At 41.1% G+C, this 21,357-nt stretch overlaps 1 protein-coding gene across 2 annotated transcripts in view; it reads right to left on the bottom strand.

Annotated features, from left to right (window-relative positions):
* Positions 1–8,560: 8,560 nt before the first annotated feature.
* Positions 8,561–21,357, bottom strand: part of LOC146772566 (uncharacterized) — a 33,045-nt gene continuing 20,248 nt past the window's right edge. For both annotated transcript variants that reach the window (XM_085639606.1, XM_085639607.1), the window contains exons 4-5: positions 20,308–20,449; positions 8,561–12,476 (exon numbers count right to left, since the gene is read on the bottom strand). In XM_085639606.1, the coding sequence (XP_085495732.1) occupies positions 11,287–12,476; positions 20,308–20,449 (1,332 nt within the window). In that variant the 3' untranslated portion in view covers positions 8,561–11,286. The remainder of the gene's footprint in view (positions 12,477–20,307; positions 20,450–21,357) is intronic.

Below are 21,357 nucleotides of genomic sequence, written 5' to 3'. Positions count from 1 at the left end.
ACCCCCTGACTTGCCTCTTCGTTCATTAACAGCATTTTCATCAGGCCAGGGGCAGGAATGTTTCTCAAATCAGGTTTAAAAACTATCACTTTTAATAAATACATAACTAAAGCATGAAGTGGTAGCACACTCATTTGTAATCAGCAGATTTTACATTGAAATGTCCACAAACTTTCCAACTGACATGAGTCTTTACTAATAAAACTATATAGTGTACAAGCAATGTTTGGAAATAGAGTTTCTGAAAATGTGTCAATTGCACATCAGCAAGTAAAGTGTTCTGGTTTGTTTTGCTCCTATTTAACTCAGTTTGCATCACAGTTCTTAATTACAAAATTTCTGATCTATTTTAAAATATTTAGAATATTAATTTACATGCTATTTATTTCAATGCTCCGTATTAGAGAAAAATAATTGACATCTTCAGAGAGCTCACTTGACAAAAACCTCTAACTCTAGTAAGGGAGAAACAAACCTTTTCCAAGCAGCAATTAGTTAAAAGACAAACTGACATTTGACCTCTTCATTGAACAGACAGCAACTGTGTCAAGATAAAAACAAGATTTAATGGCATCTTTATTGCTCATTCACTTTCTGAATAAACAGAACACCTGTTCCTTTCCAGCCTAAGTTTACTGCCAGATGAGACTAGTAGGTGCTAAAAATAGTCTGACCTGATTAAAACTTTACTAGCAAATGAGAGTTGATTTTTCGAGGCCTGCAAATTCTTTTGGAAGTATGGTTAGCCAAAACCTAAATCAACCCTCGGGAATCTACATGACGTATCACACAGATTGACAAATAACAGTTAAAACACTGGACTGGGCATTCAAAGTTAGCAGACTCTGGAAATAAAATTAAACTTCGAAGCAACAGTATCTCTGTTAGGAATCACATACACTGCATCACCCTGGGTGTGGTGGGTTAAATGAAAGGAGGAGTGGATCGCACATTGTGATGGGTTGGATACAATGCACTGGTTTGTGCGAATACTGAAGCGGATAATGTAGGTATCCTTACATTTGGAAGTTGAGAACATGCTGGGTTGTAAAAAAAAAAAGAAAAAAAAGAATGGGGTGTCTAAAGCAGAAGGCGGGTGCGCTTGCACCGAGTCAAATTGGAGACCCTAGACATGGCAGGGTCTTTGAGTGTATGTGCATTAAAAAGGATGAGCACTTTCTGCACTAACATACTATGTTTGTTTTATAATCAGTAAATGAATCTCAAGGAAGCGGGTGTAAAGTCACACTTGAGATTGGATACTGCCAAGTAGAAGGCATCAAATAGCCAATGAATACGAGTGGTAAGAAATAAGACCAGTTTGTGGATATTGAGGGACCTGAAAGGTGATGTAGCAGAATCATGTCAAGATTAGTCCAGGTGGAAGCAGAGATGCAGTCTCTTGCTATGTGTCCATTATCCAGCTAAAGCAGCTTTATAAATTATACTTGCTGTGATTATCTTCATTGTGCTTTGTGGGAGGGGTGCAAGGGGACAGAGTTTTGAATCGTATGACCTAGCTCTGAGGTGGGTTATTGGAAGATGAAAGACAGATGGTCTACGAGCAAAGGAACCTAATTCAGAAAAACAGTTTCCTCACTCACGCTGAACATCTGTGAAAGCTTTTCTGTGCATGGCATAGTTGTGGTGAATTACCCTTAAATTTACAATGAGTAACATTCAGGGAAAAGGGCTTTTTAAGGTGGGCACTGAATTTTTAATCCCAAATCATCTATGCCCCAAAAAGGTCAACAGCTCTCTTATTAACTATTAAAAAATACATGAACCGTTTACAAGCGCAAAAAACTCAGATGAAATTGTTTCCAATCTTTTCTTCAAGCAAACTGGTAAATCCATTCTGAAATGAGGACAAAACATGTGTCACCTGTAATGTAGGTCAGTCTTTGTTGCAAAACGTTATGCCAATTGATTTTCCTCCACCAATTTGCTTATGCATGAAATCTAACCAAATTCACAGATGTAATCCAGCTTGTATTTAACCGGGCGTTCTGGTGTTTTAATTAAATCAATAAATCGGCAATGTATTCGTACAGGTGCTTAAGAGTCCAAGGGTAGTGATCAATGGGGACAGTGGATTCCAACGGATGGCTCAGCTACCTTTTACAAATGGACCATGAGGAACACTCATTCAGCTCATCTATAGAGAAGTAGGTCAGGGCCTGCTCCTAAATTGATTTCCGCCATTGGTCTCAGGAAGGTCACAATTTCTGAAAATGTAGCTCAAAATGTCCACAGTTCTTTCCTTCTCTGGTCAAGTATCTCATTGCTGTGTTCTGTCACCATGATTATTCACTATCTACATAAACCCTCTGGGAGATATGGAAAGCAATGGCAACTTCTCTATACAACAAAACACATACAACACTTTACTTGGGAGTGGATAGCTTTAATGAAATTTCCATTGTGAAATCCGATTGACTTCAGAGAAAAATCAAACATTTCATAGTGACACAGCTGAAACTAAATGAAATTACGGTTTTTGGCTGGTGAAATTCATCGCACATTAACCCTTGGGTCAACAATCTGTTATGGCCTAAATGGATGAAGAAAATGCCCTTTTCTAATCGGTTTGAAATCCTATCTAGCTCATTTAAATGCTAGCCACATAATGCTGCCCAACTCATAACCAAAGCATTATTACTCATTATGCTAGCTAGTTCCTTTTGCGAGAAACAACAAATTCGAAAAACCAAGAGAATACTTTACTACTAAGATTTTTAAAAGTCATTATAACCTAGGAATTGCTGCAGGTAGTTAATGAATGCAGGAATCCACAATCTATTTGAACCTACACTCATTGAGGAGCCATGGCTAACATTATTCCCCATTTAAGTACTACAACTATAAGATCAGCTTTGATAATAGTGGAATTTACTCTGCTAGATGTAACAAAAATGTCAACAACCTGTCGAATTCATCCACTTTGAGCTATCCTCAAAGCGCGATTCTTCTAAAATCTCGAAAGGTTTTTTACACGCCAATAAACAGGATGTTTGGAAATTAAGCAATTTTATGTGTCCTACTCATAGCAGTATTTACATACGCAAGTCTTCATTTTGAGAGAGATAACCTCATATTCCGTATTTTAAAATGAGGTTTTTCTTTTCCACATAGTGGATAGTCCATCTTCCCTTGCGACGGCTATGGCCACATCCATATTACCTATCAGACACACTGACTGGGTATAGACTTCTTTCTTTTACCATTCATTTGCAGCATTTATGTATGTACCTTGGACCAATTGACTCAGTCGTTTGAGACAGATTTGTTCATGTCACAGATGACACCCTGCTGCTTGCCTTAGTGGGCTTGAAGACAAAGGATGCAATCTCTACTATTAATGACTGTCTGCAAGTAGTGGGCATCTGGATGGGTCTCACCCAGATGAGGTTTAAATGGAAGCCAGACGGAAATTTTGTTCCCCTGTAACAGCACTGGCTCGCCAGTTCCAGCCCTCTGATATTAGTTAATATGCCTACTGAAGTAACGGTGATAAAAATATAGGAGTTAATACTAATGTAGAACTGAGGTTATTACCGCAAGTAAATTCTGGGGTTTAGGTGTCTGTTACACCTTTGGATTCTCAGAAACTTGTAATGCTTGATTTTACTGATCAAGTAGCCTTTGTGAATGCATTCATGTCCTCTTGACTGGACTACTATTTCTCACTCTACCTGGAGCTGCAAAACAGGTGGCCTATAAAGCTACAGCTAGTACAAAATGGGTCTCCAAGCGTCCTTTTAAAACGCATTGCTCTGAACGCAATTGCCCAGCTCTGGGGTCCCCTCATTCGTGGTCTTCAGAAAGACTATAGTATAAAAAAAAAGAAAAATTGAAGAACAAATGTCTTTTTCCTTAACTAATGTGTGAGAGGCGTGTCAACACAAACTACAATATATTTTCCTTTCTAGAAGATGCATGCCTGGAAAAAAGGCACTGGCCAGTACAAAGAATCTGAAATCACTATGCAGCCAAATTCTAAGGTAAACTTACGCTATTAAAAAAACAAGCGTCTCCAGTCTATGAAGAATGCAAAAGGTCCAAGAAAGGTTTGCCTGAAAAATGGAAGCGCGTGCAAGAAAGATACCACTCTCGAGCGTCTTGATATCGTCTCGACTCCGAAGTAGGGTGAGGTATTTCAGTGCTCAGTGAGGTATCCAGTCTGGAAAAAGGACGCTTGTTCTCCTGTGCATAGAAGCATACTAAGAGCTGTGGGTGTGGGGCATGTAACGGTTGCTACTAAAATCTTGTACTTCTCACACTAAAGGTTTGTGCTCAAGCTGTTGAGAAACCTTTCTATGTTGGAAATACAATTAGTGTAATGCAAGTCTCAAAACTCAAAGGTGATAATCCAAAGTTTAATAAGTATGCACATTACTTAAGGAGAAAGTTGGATACACGCGGTCTCCGATGCCATCCTCCGGGAGCCTTCTGGTGATTTTCACCTGGAGCAGAGGAATGCTGGATTACCTTCTGCGGAGGGAGTTCAGACCCCAATAGGTGTTACTTGATTTTTATTTCTCTGGACCTGGGGACTCTTGTACTTGCAGACAACGCAGTAAAGCCTATCCGAGTATGGAATCCCTTGGAGTTCAGGCACTTCCACCGATGCTTCCCTGAATGATAAACGTTTCTTGGAATGGAGACTTGTGCTGCCAACCAAGCCTTCCAATATCACCACCTCAATAACAGAGTCAGTCTAGATTTCAAGGAAAATGTAATATTTATGTCTTAATTCTGAACCAAAGATGCCCCAGAAACTGTGCCTAATCTACACACTAATTACCCTTCTGAGTTATTGAGCAAAGCAACAAAGACACTGCCATAGCAGCTCCTTTTTTGATTCTAGACATGCGACAATAATCAAACATACAAAAAGAACAAAGACTGGCAAAATACATTTCACACTTGCAAATAGCAAGCAATACAAAAATTGCCTTTCTTAAAAGCAGTGAAAGACCGCTATGGTGAAAGCTCGCAAACAAGAGAGAGATTACACTTTCTCCAAAACAAAAGCGGTGTAAAAAACAAAAAAACCTCCAAGAATAGTTGGACGTTCCAGGGTGAAATTGTGGGTGTGAAAAGCATAACCCAAAAAATACTGCTGCTCACATTTTTTCAATTAACCACAGAGAAATTTTTTTTTTAAAAAATCCTGCAATGGCAGGCTGGTAACAGAAAAAAATAAATAGGCGAATTGCCTTGTGTTGTAGTATTTTCGCATGGAAAGCAGAAAAACGAAACGTCACTGAACAAATGGCTGCTGGGGTATCCAGCGTCAAAGCTGTTGACTACAAACAATCCCTGCACTTTTCTATTGAAAGGTAGAAATAAAAAGCCTGTTTTCATCCTTTACAGAGTTAAACGGAAGAGAGAAAGTTATCTTCAAGTAGGTAACGAAAAAATACTTATTTGTGAACAAGGTTTTACCTTAAAATAATGGTTTCTGGAATTTCACTCATGAGTAAAGACAGGCCGCAATATTAACAAGCATTTGCAATGCAATAGGTCTCGCATTTGTGAGAGTTGGAGCGATTGGCATTGTAAATGACAATGCCTTTTATTCATTTGATTTGAAAACCTGCAAACGGTGCATAAACACGCACTTTTTATGTATAGTCCTTGCTTACGAGAAGCAAGGCTGGCAGTAAAAGAGACTGCCAGACTTGCTTCTCATAAGCAAGGACTATAAGTACAAAGTGCTTGTTTACGCACAGCTTGCAGGTTTTCAAACGCATAAATAAAACACATTGTCACTTACAATGCCAATAGCTGAAACTCTCGCAAATGCGAGACCTATTGCATTGCAAATGCTTGTTACAGCCTGAAGCAGGACCGACAGTGTCACAATAACGAACCCTTTCCTTGTCCACGCCCAACCGGAAGTTCCCTCCCACCTGAGGGCTCGGTTTTCAGATTCTTTCCGCCCATGAAATGATAGAGCGCTGCTAATACCCTGCGTATCTGGTGGGATTTCACCGTTCACTGCGTATGAGGTCGTGACTGGAGGTGCGCGTTCTGCTCTAGTGACAGATAGTGCAGCTCGTGTGCATTGCACGTCGGTTACAACAAATATTTCCAGGGCTCCATTGGTCATTTTCAAAGGACAGGAGGAGGAGCTGCTCACAGTGCGGAGAGTGACCCTCGCATGGGCGTCTTCCCTGGTGCTAGCGCCTGAGTGCAAGGCTTGGTCGGGAATCCGGGGGTAGCCACTGCTACCCCAGACATGCCTTAAGCTACCCCCTGCACGTGCTTTATTCCCACACTACTCCTGGCACTTGGGTGAATTGATACCATTAATGGGGATAACTTCAGTGCATGTGAGGTGGGCAGGGCTCGCAGCACATGGCCCCGCCCATCTCTTCACCTACTCACACGGGTATGTGGCGGAGAGGATTCTTATATTGATGTCTACTCTACAAGCAGCAGCTGAGAGGCACGCACAGTTCAAGTCTAGGCGCTAGTGTTCTTTCTGCCCGGAAACTGGGGTGGCAGAGAGCTCCGACTCCCGTGTTTTGTGAGTTTATGTGAACATGTAATATTACAAAATGAATATACGTTTATATAGAACTTTATGGTTGTTTATTTACATATATATTGTGCTTGGTTGGCAAAAGAGGCAAATGAACAAAAGCATGCCGGGTAGTTGAATAAATGCCTTTATTGTATTAAAATATATTATATAAATAAAATAAAAAAAATAGTACAGCAAGGTATTTATTATTGTGCTCAAGATTTTCGTAGGTTTTATACAATAAATGTATTTATTCATTCATGTCTGGTAGTTGGATAAAATAACTGAATAAAAACTTTGATTAAAAAATGACGTTTTATCCAGATTGCATACTTATTTCTTTTTTTTTTACCAAAGTTTTTGCTGTGTGTGCGAGTGTTTGTATGTAGGTATGTTTGTGTCTGCACGATTTGTGCAAAACATACGAGAAAGCATTGGGTCTCGCTACTCTGCGAGGTGCGTAATTAACAAATAAAAGTGTGTGTACGCACGTGTGTGTTAGTGTATGTGTGTGCGTGCGTGAGACCAAATGAAAGCATTTGTCTGATTGACCTGTGTTCACATGGGTGTTGTGTGAGACAGCCTGGAAGAGAAGAAAGACCAAAAGTGAAAACAAAACAGGAAATTGGAATGCATGGGAGGGGAGAGACAGAGAGTGAAAGAACGAGAAAGTGAAACAAAGTGAATGAAACGATAGGAAGAGGGAGAGCTAAATAAAGAAATACGAGAAATAAGTCACTGAAAAAGGGAGGAGAAAGAAAAACATATGCGTCTATGAGCGAGTGAGGTATAGAAGGAAGGAAAGATCTACGAGGAAGGAGAGGGAGAGAGTAGATGAAAGAGAATGATGAAATGGGAGAGAAAAGGAAATAGAAATAACAACAAGAGATGAGAAAGGAGGATAGAGAAAGTGAAAGAAGGGAGGAATGCATGTGTATGAGTGTGCGCGCGTGAGAGAGGGTGTAATGATTGTGGACTCGCGGAAGAGTCGGTTTCAGCGTGCACAGACAGCTCAAAAGTGCACTTGAACCTCTGCCATAAACCAGTGCGGCGTTTGCCTTGTCTACTTCCGGGTGTGTTCTCAGCCACTGACTCAGTCCAGATCTAAGGACTTGTACAATTACGGTAGACACGGAACCTAAAGTACAAGAAGTTTTTCCAAAATGATACAGTAGAGTATGTGCAAGTGGAGAAGCCGGGATATGAATACTCATATTCTGACGTACACACTGTCAGCTAACCACTAAACCATACCCCACCTTCTCATAGCTCTTGTCCCAGTCCTACCCTATTATTCCCTGGGACCGCTGACTTAGCGTCAACCCCGGTTCTGCCATCGGCAGCTGATGTTTAGAGAGGTTGGGGGATGGGCACGAGGGCAGCAGGCCTGTCAGTGAGCACGAAAAGCAGAGCGGCCACATCAATTAACATGTTGAGCTGACATAGCCACGGACTTTCAGCTGCAGAGGGAACAAGTCCGGCGGAGTGTGGCGCGCGCACTTGGCGGGATCGGGGGAGCGCATTCCAGGCGGGGGAGCGGACCCTTTGAAGTGCGCTGCCAAACAGATTGCATGGCGGCACGATGCGCGCGATTGTGCGCGTGCTCGCCATGCAATCCGCTTTTTGGGAGCACTTTTAAAACCCCCTTACAATAGTCTCGCTTTGCGATCGCTCACGCGATAGCAAGGCGAGACCTAAAAAGGATCTCACAGCAGAGAGGCGCATTGCCAACTCAAATCACTAACTTCACACATCACACACTTTTTTTCCATCCACCAACATACAGTTAAGCCATCAGTTGAGATTCCCAACAACAAAGTCGATCATTCATGCGAACATCCATGTCTCCAACATACAACCGAATCAACTCTACTCGAGCAAACTATCGAAGTATCAAATCAGACACAGTCATCCATCAATTTCTCAATTTACCACACAACACTTACACAATCTGTCGAAAAGACAAATCTCTCGTTTTCCAAGATTCAACTTGCACACTAAAGAAATCCTACAGTTACTCAGCTGTTTCATGGGTTTGCAAAGTCATTTCATTTATTAAGCATTTTACGCTTGATGGTCATGTTACTGTCAAACTTCTTTATACAATAAGACTACAACTTAGAATACCACAAAAAATAATTCTAATTCCAAGGAGAAAAAAAAAAGATCATAAATCATAGAAATAGTAGCTTTTTAAACTATTTTCCCTGATGCCATATTCACAGGGTCGAGGCATGGTATGGCCAATTGCACCAGTCCCTATGCCTTAATTCCCATTGTCTTTTAAAAGTCCAGTGATATGGTCCTTTAATCAGGCTTCACTGGTAAGTTTTTGTGTGAAAAGTGTGGCCAAGAAAGGATGTACAACTTTTTCTGGGATCTCAGTTTCATTATAGGACTAGATAGACTTACTAAAATGTCGATAAAGGGTTTGATTTTCCACCTTCTGTTCTTTAAGATTCAGAACAATACTCAGGAATGCCAAGGTAATGCCTCTTTCCATGGTGAACATTGGTCCAGGTGAATACAAATAAACTCAGAACTATCTTTAACGACCCAGTCTTTAAGAGGCCCTTGTAGGAATGTCACAGCTTGCCTGCTGCCGATAACTTGAGCAGAGATTGTTAAATTTACTGCCGGTGTACAAGATAATGTTTGTGTTACCCTCTTCCTATGAACTCAAGAGTGACAAGATATTGTTTTTTTCTTCTTGTTGTATATGGTATGCTTTTGTAACTAGGATCCAGCTAATAACTCCTTACTAGGCTGTTCTAAATTTGTTTATTCATCTTGTGTATATGAGAAGGAGTACGCATCACAGTGTAAGTGGATTGCTAACTTAGGTACCCCATTCTGGGACAACGGCTTGCATGGTTTCATCCTCTGGTACTCATTCCTAGAATAGTGTTCAGAAAGAATATACTTCTGTGCGCTTTGGATTACTACTACTAGAAAATTGATCTTCAACTCTGATGTGGCCTGCAAAAAACCCAAGTGACGTTTGTTAGTGTGCGACTCTTCCTGGTTTTGATACTGTTCTCCTTGCCTGCCTGCAAATGGACCTCATTAATATAGGCCATGACCTATGCAGTTCTGTAACTACAAGTCCGAGATGCGGCTTTCCCCTCCTAGTTTTCAGAAAAAAGGGAAACCATGTTGTGACTATTCCTCTCGCTATGCCACTCTGCAGTCTATTGAGAATAGCACTACTCCACTGTGAAGTAGGAATTGTGGTGGCATACATAGCGAACAACAGTAACTTATGACACTGAATCGTTCTCCACTCCCCAAAAAATAATACAGAAACACAAATCAAGATAAGCACATATTCATAATATTTTTTTTTCAACAATAGGCCATTCAGTGCGAACATGGAATAGCATTTAAGAACTACAAAGCATGAAAATTAAATTCATTGAGAGCCTTCTTCAAACGAAGGAGTTATTAGAATTCCAGCTGAACATTTTTGCACACCTGTCGCTTCAGTATATTATAGCGCACTTTGCAAATTCAATTGGCACTTGATTTAGGTACACACACGTCACCAGGATACATTATGCAGGGAAAGCAGCATATTACATCAGAACTTGAAAGTGAAAGAGCATGTCCTTTCCTGTGACCATACTGAGGTGACACTGCCTGAATGGTGCACACTTCGCTCCAGTAATAGAACTAAGTCTGAGGCCTAGGATTGTTCAGATCCACACGCGATGGGGAGAGGCTACATATTAGTTCCTACTTAGACAAAGGCCTAAAATTGTACAGGAACACAAGAAATTATCCAATAGAGGAGACTGTATCTTAGACCCTGGTGAATAAGAAAAGGGCAGCAGGCTTGTTAAAACATTCCAATGAGGAAGTGTGAAACGAGCTAGAATACAAAAGACTGGTTCTGCGCATGCCCTTTTACGGAAATAGCGAATGGGTTTCTTTCATATGTGTTTTAGCAGTCAAACAGACCCGTAACCCCGGATGAATTGATACTGTGACAAATACTATTAAATGGAACTGCAACCAGTACAATGGGACAGTGAGCAGAAATAATCCAACGGTTAGAATAAGGTGACCCTGGAGAGCATCCCATTCTTCTCTACGAGAACTAGAGTTAAAAAATAATAAATAATAACAGGAGCTCACAATACTACTGCATTCTCCTTCTGGGACCATATTTCGAAAGCAGTATAGGTTCACATCAGACAACTGCCTCTACTGCATACGTGTTTTAAAAAGTAGGGCAGGAATACAAAATATTTGGAGAAGCCAAAAGCTAGGCGGTTCAGTCTGGTGTAACGTTTTCAGCAGAACAGTCGTACACAAAGCATGGCATTGGGTTGAACTAGCAATGAAATCTTAAGTATAGATGAGCAAGCGAACGAGGCTATAGATGTAAACCGAAAAATTGTCTTGGCAGGATTATGCTCAGGAACGGAGTACTAAAGAGGCTGTAATGAGCTTGGGATCCCCAGAGTTTGTTTTGGGATGGGGAGGGGTCAGCGATGGGATTTAATTTACTGCCCAGTAACTGAACTGACAATTCCAACCATGGTTATCGTGCTGATCAAGCCCTCTATGAGCACTCTGCTAGTGACAGAACCAAATCGACAAATAAGTGGATGTTAAGTTTCATAGCCTGAACATGTTTTAAACTGTGAATAATTATTTCCTGTTAGTTTATTGCCAGGGGGCAAGCTAAAGTGAAAGTATGTGCTCTCGTGCTACTGAAGTGTGCGGCATAAGCACAACATTCCTATTTAACTCTGGGCTTGATCATGTTGAGGGGAAATATTTTCCACTTCAATCACAATGTTTGATGCAGTGTGCATTCCCGGTTCAGGTTTGGGTGAAATATTTCCTACCTCAATTAGAAGGTTTGCTGCTGCGTGTATTCCCTGTTCGAGCTTTGGAGAAAGGTTTCCCACTTCAATTAAAAGATTTGCTGCAGTGTGCATGGCCTGATCTGGTTTTGAAGAAATGTTTCCCATATCAAATACCTCAATCTCTGTGCCAGGCACAATTTCACGCTTGGGTGACATATTTGCCACCTCCACCTTTACAGATGCAGTGTGTGTTGCCCGGTGCTTTTTCAGATGTGATGAGTGACTGAAACACTTGTCACATTCACTACATGCATAGCGTTTCTCCCCTGTGTGCATTCTCTGGTGCATATTTAGATTGGAGGACCAACTGAAGGTTTTCCCGCATTGATCACATGAAAATGGCTTTTCCCCAGTGTGGGTTCTAAGGTGGTTAAGGAGATGAGAGTTCTGACTAAAGCTTTTTTCACACTGGGTGCATGAATATGGTCTTTCCCCTGTGTGAGTTCTCAGATGATTAACAAGATTTGTGTTGTTACTGAAGCACTTCTCACATTGAGGACATGGAAATGGCCTCTCTCCTGTATGAATTCTCAGATGCGTAATCAGGTGAGAGTTCTGACTGAAGCCTCTCCCACATATACTACAAATATACGGCTTCTCCCCGGTGTGGATTCTTTGATGGTTAAGAATGTGAGAGTTTTGACTGAAGCTTCTGCCACAATCAGAACAAATGAACGGTCTTTCCCCTGTGTGTATTCTCCGATGGTTAATCAAATGTGTGCTCTTACTAAATCTTTTGCCACAGTCCTCACATCCATATGGTCTCTCTCCAGTATGGATTCTGCGATGGTTAACAAGGGATGCCTGGTGATTGAAACTTTTTCCACAATCCGTACAAATGTGTATACGCTCCGTTTTTGGCTTGCCAGGAGTTGCCACGCTGGGTTTCTTTTTTGGGCGGATCCTTTTCTTCCTTTCCGTCTTCCTAGGTTCTTCAACTGTTGCCCCCAACTCCATAATTTGTAGGTCCTTTTCGTCAACATTCTCCGAATATGTGTCAGGTGCTTCCACAAGAATATACTCTCCATGATCACTAATTGTACTATGAATAATGGGTCCAAGGTCTGTTGGTTAAACAGAAAAAACACACAGTTACACACTTTAAAAGCAACTTAATTATATTCACGATTAACTGCTTTCAATGAGAGAAATGTCCTATTCCTGCTCTTGAAGTAACTGTTATAAAATATTTGAAAAACAGACATTTGGGAACAAAGCTCAATTAATGATCATTGTGGAACTCAGTTAATATGCTGAGGCTTCTCACAATAGCAAGTCCACTCAGGTTTACTCCCAAAACCCCAGTCACATTTTTGAAGTATAGAGATGTATATCCAGAAATTCAGCAAGCAATTCTTAAACAGGAGCACACATCCCCAGTGGTACGCCCATGTCATATGCTGCATTTGACAAAGAGGTTCCCAAAAACAAACTAGTCTGACACATGCCCCAACTATGCAACACACTGCAGATGTGTGGCTCGGGTGCCACTCCTTCACCAACCACCCCCCAGCCCCAGTGATGACTAGTATATGTCCGAAAATGGGCTCATACTTTTTCAGATTTATGCATTCTACCCGACACTTGTAATAAGCTGTACTTGCCCATTATGGAGCACACAAACACTCATTGGGGGGAGAGCATGTAGCTTGCATGAATGTGCAACTTTAAGCATTGCTGCAAACAGCATACACATTAAGAGTCAGCCTGGTAAAGTGATAAGTAGCTGCTCCGCATAGTCTCATATGTCCCTAAATAACAGACCGGGGTTCAAGTTTCAATTACGATTATAGATGCAATCTGTAACAATATCCATCGCCTTCTATAAAATATGACGAACAATTTGGTGCACGACCACCACTATGCTTCTTTCTCCATAACCCCTCTGCAGCACCAAACTTGAACAGAACTTGAAGTTTCAATGGAGTACAGTCCTAGTCAAGACCGTAAATCTAATTTCTATGTACCTGCGGCACATTGGTGCAGTGGCTGTCCTAGCCAAATGTTCAGCCTAGAGACTACAGTGATTTCTAAAGCCAGTTGTCACATATGAGGATTTGGGAGTAGTTCTTAATTAGTCTAAAAAAAAAAAAAAAGCCAATATTCTAGTTTTTGGACCATTAACATTTAGCAGGAATTTATCGGTTGTTGTATCTATATGCACCTATGCTTTCTACCAAACCAGTCGATAATTTGAGGGTATAAATCTAAATAAAATTCAGTGTGGATCCGTATTGGAGTTGCTAGAATTGTTCACATGAGGCAAATGCCTATGGTTGCGGATTTCAAATACATGCCAGACACCACCATGTGGCTTTTCACAGGTATGTGGAAGCCAGTGTTGTGCAGAATATGCTCTAAAAGGGATGGAAAAGTGGAGACTCCTTTGTTTAACAACCATATTCCAGTTTGCAGCATGACTGAGGCAACAAACAACAGGTTCTCCATGGAACAGTGTGAAGATGCTCAGCCAAGTATTCTTTTTCTGCCAGAACCTAGACTTTTCGACTTTGGGGTACAGCAGGGTCTAGTTCTCAGTTATGTTGATAACCTTCCATATGTGGAAACCACAGTTACTCGACATAAACAGACTTAAAAAATGTACCTCTAGAATACCCCATTTAAAAACCCCAAGTTTAGCCTGGATCCCCTTCAACAAAACCACTGGGAACAAAAAGGACTATCTGGGTAGGATGTAACAAACGAGGGAGGAAGTTCCTTTTTATGCTTACTGTGCGAGTGAACCATTAAACTTCCAATTTTCTCCAACTATATTGGTCTTTATTTAGAAAGTCCAACACAGGCGGATTTTAGACTCAGAGACGGAACAAATCAGCCAGCAATCTGACTCCTAAATAGCAATAGGAACATTAGAGTAAAACCATGTGGTTTTGGATGTCCACAAGGGACAGAGAGGCCGTAGGAACCACCAAGCAGACAGAGCTTAAATAGTTCATCTTGAAACCTGATACCCTGGAGAAGGCTGCACCCTCTGTATCAGGTTTGAAACTCAATGTGCTGGGGTTCTTATGAACAGAACCCACCATTAGCAAAAAGTGCTACTTTGAAAGACGACGAGTCCAGTTCAACCACTCGAGAGCTCAGAATTTATTTTATGAATTATGGATTCCATTACTAATGCAAATGGGCATGTGATAGGGATTTTTAAAGTTATTAACCTTGATGATTGTAGTTAGTTGAGCGAAATGTGTTCAAATATATGCTACAGTGGTGAGGCCTTCGAATATTTTCTCTGTGGTCTCATGAAGGAATAATCAATCTACTCTGTCAACTGTCGCTTCTGCATGTAGTGAAAGAAAGAGCAGGTGGAAATTTCCGCAGGCAATATCAGGTCAAGATGCCAAACCAGACAGATGTCATTCTTTAGCCTTTCTGTGTTTTATATACCTTGATTGGGCTATCTGTATTGTTGACCATACATTTTCTAGGTAAGCAGTTAGTATTAACTCATATTTTACAATTAGTATTTAAAAGCAGGATGGGTCTGTAAGACCCAAACGACTGTGAATCCTTGTAGGGTTTGACTAGTAGTAGTCAGTGGGGTGGAATTCTACTAGTGTCCTGCAAGCTCCAAGCTTGTTTTTGTTGAGATCACGGTTGTTGGAAGGGGCACGCTCTCATGCCTTACGAAGGAATGGGGTTCGGTAGCCTGGATAATTACTTCGCCTCCTCCCAAAGCAGTAGGGAAGAGATGTGTCGTCACCAGCCCAAGCTTCATTGTATGGTTATGTGTGTATGCAGAGACACTTTGATAAATCCGGATTCAATCACTCTCAAACTGTATAAAAGATTCCAGCTGGGAGATTAAGTGACTTGCCGTAAATCACATGATGTTGAGATTCCCTGCCGAGACTCTAACCCAGTTTCCTAGCATTGAGTTTGATCGCTCTAGCCATTAGGCCATATCCTCTCCCTGTCGTTTTTGCGACAAGGAGGCAGTCTCTTCTTTGGTATGAAGAAATGCACTCATGTTAAGGCCTCAGTGTAGGTGCCGCAAAAAACACCTTCCTTGAAGCAAGCTATGATCAAAAATATTTTCCAAATCATTTAACTCCCTTTACTATGCACACCATACTCAGGGTTCAAGACTTCCAGTACTTGCCCGATGAAGGGAAACCAACCTTGGGTGGGGTAAGTATGTTGCTCTATTTTAAAAAAAAAGGACAGAGGCACAACGGTATATAATGTCTCTGCATGCCAGCAAGGCATTAAGATTGTCATGCAGATACATGGCACTTGGTAAGGATGCAATCAGCTGAACAAATAAAGCTGGCCCCATGTGGCTGGCTTTCATATTTTTATAAGACAAGCCACTTTTAAGGCACCACTGATCATGCATGGGTACAGTATTATTCTCCCTACTTGCATAGTCATTGGTTAATGCAGGCACTGGCCTACATTTGACCAGAGTGCATTGGCAAGGGATTTAAGTTTTGGGGAGAACGAGTGAAACACTCATTGCCGATACCTCCAGGTTAGTCAACCATGGAAGCCAAGTGCCTGCCAAGTGAGACCGCAATACTTATCGGCATTCATTCTGTTCAATATCCAAGTCTCAATCTTAGAGAGGTTTACTGTAATTACGGTCAAGTGAGAGTAGGAGTGATTGATTGAAACTGAATGTCTTGTTATCAATTCAGGGGAAATTTGCTCGTGCCTGATGCCAACAACAGTCCCAGATCTTTAGGTCACAGGTTAAATTCCTAGCAGGGCCTACTCCATCTTTCTGAGCCGAAGACAGTGAGTGCTATTGAAAAAGAATCAGAATGTTGCGGAATGTTGACGTGCACGGCCCAGACCACAGCAGTTAACATAAACTGAGAAATGTAGTTCTGGTTTACTTCAGTTGCTCTATTAAAGTACCATGTTATAACAATTTTGTGGATGATAAATGGACGCTTGTAGAGCCTACATTATACACACACATCCTAAACAGAACAATTTTAAATTTCTTCAACTTGTATGCTTGTGTGTGTCGCAGGGAATTTCAAGCATTTGATATTTCATGGACATAAATGCTTTGTTTTAATCATGATAAAGTGCCACTCGAAGTGTCACATATAATGCAATAAAATGTCACACAGAAGAGAACTCTGAAAACATGGAAATGTGACACACAAGCAAGCTGAGAACTTGGCAGCTATGCAATGGGTCTTGTGACTTGAACTTCTTAGTCCAGGAATACTCGCAGTACGGCCAGAGGGCCACTTGTGGCCCTACTAACCTTTAATTGCAGCCCCCTGGTGAACAGCAGCCCTGGACTGCTGTTCACATGACATAGCACAAAGGTTTTTTATTTACACGTTAATTGAAGTAACGGAAAAGATGGCCTGGACAACTTATCTTTAGAGAGACCTTTAGTTTTAAATACATCTTGCACTAAACATGTAAAAACATGATACACTCTCTGCAAACTTCAAAAAAGTGTATTTTAACAACATGCATGCGCGTTGCTTTGACTAATTCTTGGTACACGAGAATAGAGCGTCAGTGGCAGACAGAAATCTTGGTTTGTTGTCCAGCCACCATTTATCTGTTTAAAGTCCCCTACATTGACCTTTCACCACACCAACCCTTGCCTTGCAGGCATCAGTGCGGCCCACACGTATGCCACAGACAGTACTTTGCAGCCCCAGAGGTATGTTTGCGAGTACCCAGGTCTTAGACGAACACAAGTTGAAAGCAACTAGGCCCCACATTAGATAACAGGAGTATGCTCATACCATGCTCTGCTTACGACAGTACAGACTGCACCATTCATGCGTCATGTTATGATTACATCATTGAGGACATCACTGGGCAAGGTGGGGGCACAAGTTCTAGTTAGCTCAGTAAACTATAACTGGTGCATTTTAATTCTCTTTTTTTAAGTTTAACATGTTACATTAAAACTGACATTGTGACCCAACTATATCCCTTTGACACTGTTTTTTTCAGTGAATTTCTAACCTTTATGTTAATTTAGATATTGTTACCATATTGGGCTAGAACATTACTTTTACGGTTTTGTACATATACTTTTTCGGTTTTGTACATATCTATACACAGATATATACATACACATACACCATTTGAATTTTGAAAAGCCAGTTTTATTTTAAAGAGGGCAGTATTTTAAAATCACCTTAAAAAAGCCAGTTTTCATCTACTTTAAAAAATGAACCATTTTTATGTACAGAAAAAATGTCACTAGAAATAAAACTTACTACTTATAGAAACAAATCCTTAAATAGTGTGATCAAAATCCCAATTTGTTAAAGACTTTATAAAAGTAATAAAGCTTTACCCTCCCCTAATGAGACGACCTCCCTCTTGAGTGGAATGTAGTCTTGCCCAAATTAAGGTTATCATTTCAGCCTATACATAAGGCGACTTGGTCACAGATTTCCTGGATGACAACCTTTCCAGTGGCAATTACTTTCATTCGGAGGGTTAATGAAATCCAGGCCCCATGTATTAATAAATCATATAAAGTTTTCAACAAAGACAACAGTGTGAAGAGAGCTCATTGTAGCTTCCTTGCTAAAATTGGGTCTGATTTTTAGGTTAACCAAACTACCGTCATCCTCACTTTCTTCCAGGTTCCTCTTCTGTAGCATAAATGGCTTTGCATCTGATTGATTTAAGGAGTTTTGAGATTCTACAAAGATAAAACTAAAGATATTAGATAGACACAAAATTTGTTGTGGTCTCTGGTCCAGTAACAATAGCGCTAGCCACTTCAAACAGTCCATATGTAGATGGATTGTTTCCTGTATTGTACTTTGTTACAGTAATGGCAGCACATTTTTGTCCCGTAGACCCCAAGCCCCCTTAATGAGAGGGAGAGCGGCTACTGCGGTTTATTGTGAAACATTTCAAATAAAGACATATGAAAGTCAGGCACCTGCAGGTATGGACATTATTTCAGAAGAAATTGTCTTAACACGGATTCCAAATCAATAAGATACCCAGGAGGAGAAATAATTATTCCTTGCCTGTAATCCTAGCCCTTTGAATCTTCATTTTAGTAATATTTAACCCATACCCTCCTCCCAAGCCTCAAAAGTAATGGTGGAAAATGGCAATATAACCTTTTATATGCTATTTATATTACTTGTTTTCACCATATTCTATGAAGAACACATGCCTAACACCCATGGAATATGTATGGCAAACTACTTGGTTGGGGCCTTTGGCTAGGCCCTGCACCTAATCCCCCCCCTACGAACGACCAGCACCCAACTGCCTACTTCCAATGTGGGGCATGGGGGAATTATTGGGGCATTGTGAGCCGCAGGTCCTAACTACCCAATGCAAATATCGAAACTCTCACTGCATTCATTAGGGGGTCTATGGGGGGGTGTTAACACACAGTCTGTCGTCAGTGGGTATTGGGAGCTGGGCCCGAGTCGGTGTGAGCGTGGTTTTGCTTTGTGGTAATTCAAAGCAAAGTTATCAAAGATGTTATCGGGCTAACGCACTTGGCACTGAGCTCTACATCCAGAGAGGTTTACCATACCATAATTAGATATGAACTAAAAACGAAGACCCTCTAGAGGAGAATCTGCGGAAACTCAATCATGACTATCACATCAAGGACTCAAATAACTGAAACTGTCTCATGCACAAAGAAACAAATGTTAAATGAATGCATGCACCCCTACTCTCGAAGTGGAAAGAGTGAGGGTAGTAGAATTTCTGTAAGTGCGAACCCAGGCAAAATAGCATCAGAGCTCTGGACATTACAAGATAGGAAATATACACAAGGAGGAAAAACTATATTCTAGCATTTGAAACCTGGGTACACAAATGGTACCTTGGAAAAGCAGGGGAAATGAATACAGGAGCAGACACAGAACAATGGTAAAGTATAAGGTAGATAATTTAATCAAACAGTAGACAAAGAGCCACCACATTGTTAGATAATTACTAATAGCATGGGCATGGCCTTGTCAACAATGGGGACGGAATTTGAATGCCCAGGCTTCAAGGGTGGGAAATGAAAGGTTTAGAAGACACTGCAATATCACAGTTCAACATATGGTTAGCTAGGGATAGGAGGGCTGCTCTCTTTTTCTGCGATCAAAGAAAAAGGACCACGAAGTTCCAAATAATGGGCGCAGAACCAGGCAAGGACTGCAGTGAAGTGTGTTAATTTTGTAGAAAAATGGCTTTCTAGTCACAGCAGTTCAGTACTGCGGGGAGCCTTTGCCCACCAAAGGTAATTAGTTTCTCTGCCAGACAGTGAATGGAGTAGATAAGCACCCTGCTTGTTGTTTTATATACTGAACTGGCATTGATAAGGCACCCCACTTGCTATAGATCCTTCGGTTTCAGGATAGCCTGAGCTGCAGAACTTAACACTGTAACCAGTAGTTTATATACGGATTTCTCGCTCTGGTCATGCACTTGGTAGCATAACTCATCCCAAACAGTCAAATGTGTCACTGATTTTGTGATAAACAATCTTGGTTATATTTTTACTTTGTTTATATACGTTTTTTATGTTCGTATAAACATACATACATACCAGTTCTTACACGCTGATAAACAAGACATTTAACAATCGCCGTTAATATTTATTCTTTACCATCTCTGAACCACGGGGGAACATAATACATCACACACCTCGTAAGCTTGTATCAGGGTGCCCGGAGAAAGCTCACTAACAAGGATACCTCAAAGATATTCACATGTGCGCTGGGCGAAAGAATGCACTTCAGAGACCTACCCAATAGATTTTTTTTTTTATGTTTCATCGTGCCCATGGGCTTAGGATTTCATCTTGCTATAGAAAACTAAAGTGTCACCACCACAGATTTTGTTTTTCAATTTTTCGTGCAAAACCAAACCAAAAAAACAAGCAAATCAAAAAACAAAGATAACACTCACCTTCTGATATAATGGTTGCCTCAGTCTCTGAGGTGATCGCGGGAAATGTCTGTTCTACTACTTGCTCTGCTTCCCCAATTTGTATTTGCTCTATTTGCTCCTCATCGATATAGACGACCGCAACATACAGTGTCGTACCTCCCTGAAATAACAAAAATAGCATGATCAACTGTTCTTAATTCAACTACTGTAAGTGAAAGTCTGCTATGGTGGTACTTCGCAGACTACTGGGGAGAATTAGGATATCCTTCCACTCAACCGCGGTACATTATTATATTTTATACCACTATAACAAAGCAATTTTTCTCATGAAGCAGAAAATAGGAAATTTCTGCCTGGAAAAATGTTTCAGTGTTTATAAACCATTAAACAGATGCTTCCATAAAAACAGTACAATATACACAGTGGTGGTTCAGCGTATACAAACACATAGCATCCTTTCACAGGACACATCCCACTAGACCGCTGTTGCCCCAAGGTGTTCATCACTAACCAAAGCTGCAAGCTCCCGGACCCCCCAAATCTTTACCAGAGCAGAGGGTGCCCACTCAAGTGGGTAAACAGTCTGTTCGGCCCGCTGATACCAGTCCACATCAGTTTTCCAGCGTTCAGCAGTCGGTACCTACTCTGCGTCCCATATTCCTTTTTGCCACCGCACCCGCCAATGTGAGCAAGATTGTGGCCCATTTGGGCCAGACTATATCCCCAGTCACACCTAGGATATGCCACCTTACATCTACCGGGACCGTAGTCTCAACGACCGTGGACATCACCTGGGCCAGATTTTACCAGTACCTCTGAATCTTGGGGCACGCCCATAGGATATGGAAAAATGTCCAGATCTTCCTACATCCCTCAAATACACAATTGCCAATACGGTATTGTACAGTTCTGGGGGCATATGACCCATGAAGAATTTGGAGTTGAACTAATCGGAATGGTGCTCTCAGGGCTATTTCTCTGGGGGTTTGCAGGGCCTCTGCCCAGTTATCATCTTCGAGGAGACAAACATCCGACTCCCACACCTCTCTCAGTGGTCCCGAATCCCAC

This window comes from Triturus cristatus, chromosome 12 (assembly GCF_964204655.1).
Source record: "Triturus cristatus chromosome 12, aTriCri1.1, whole genome shotgun sequence".
Classification (NCBI taxonomy): domain Eukaryota; kingdom Metazoa; phylum Chordata; class Amphibia; order Caudata; family Salamandridae; genus Triturus; species Triturus cristatus.
Note: the sequence above shows the minus strand (reverse complement) of the source record. Positions and strands in the feature narration are given on the sequence as shown.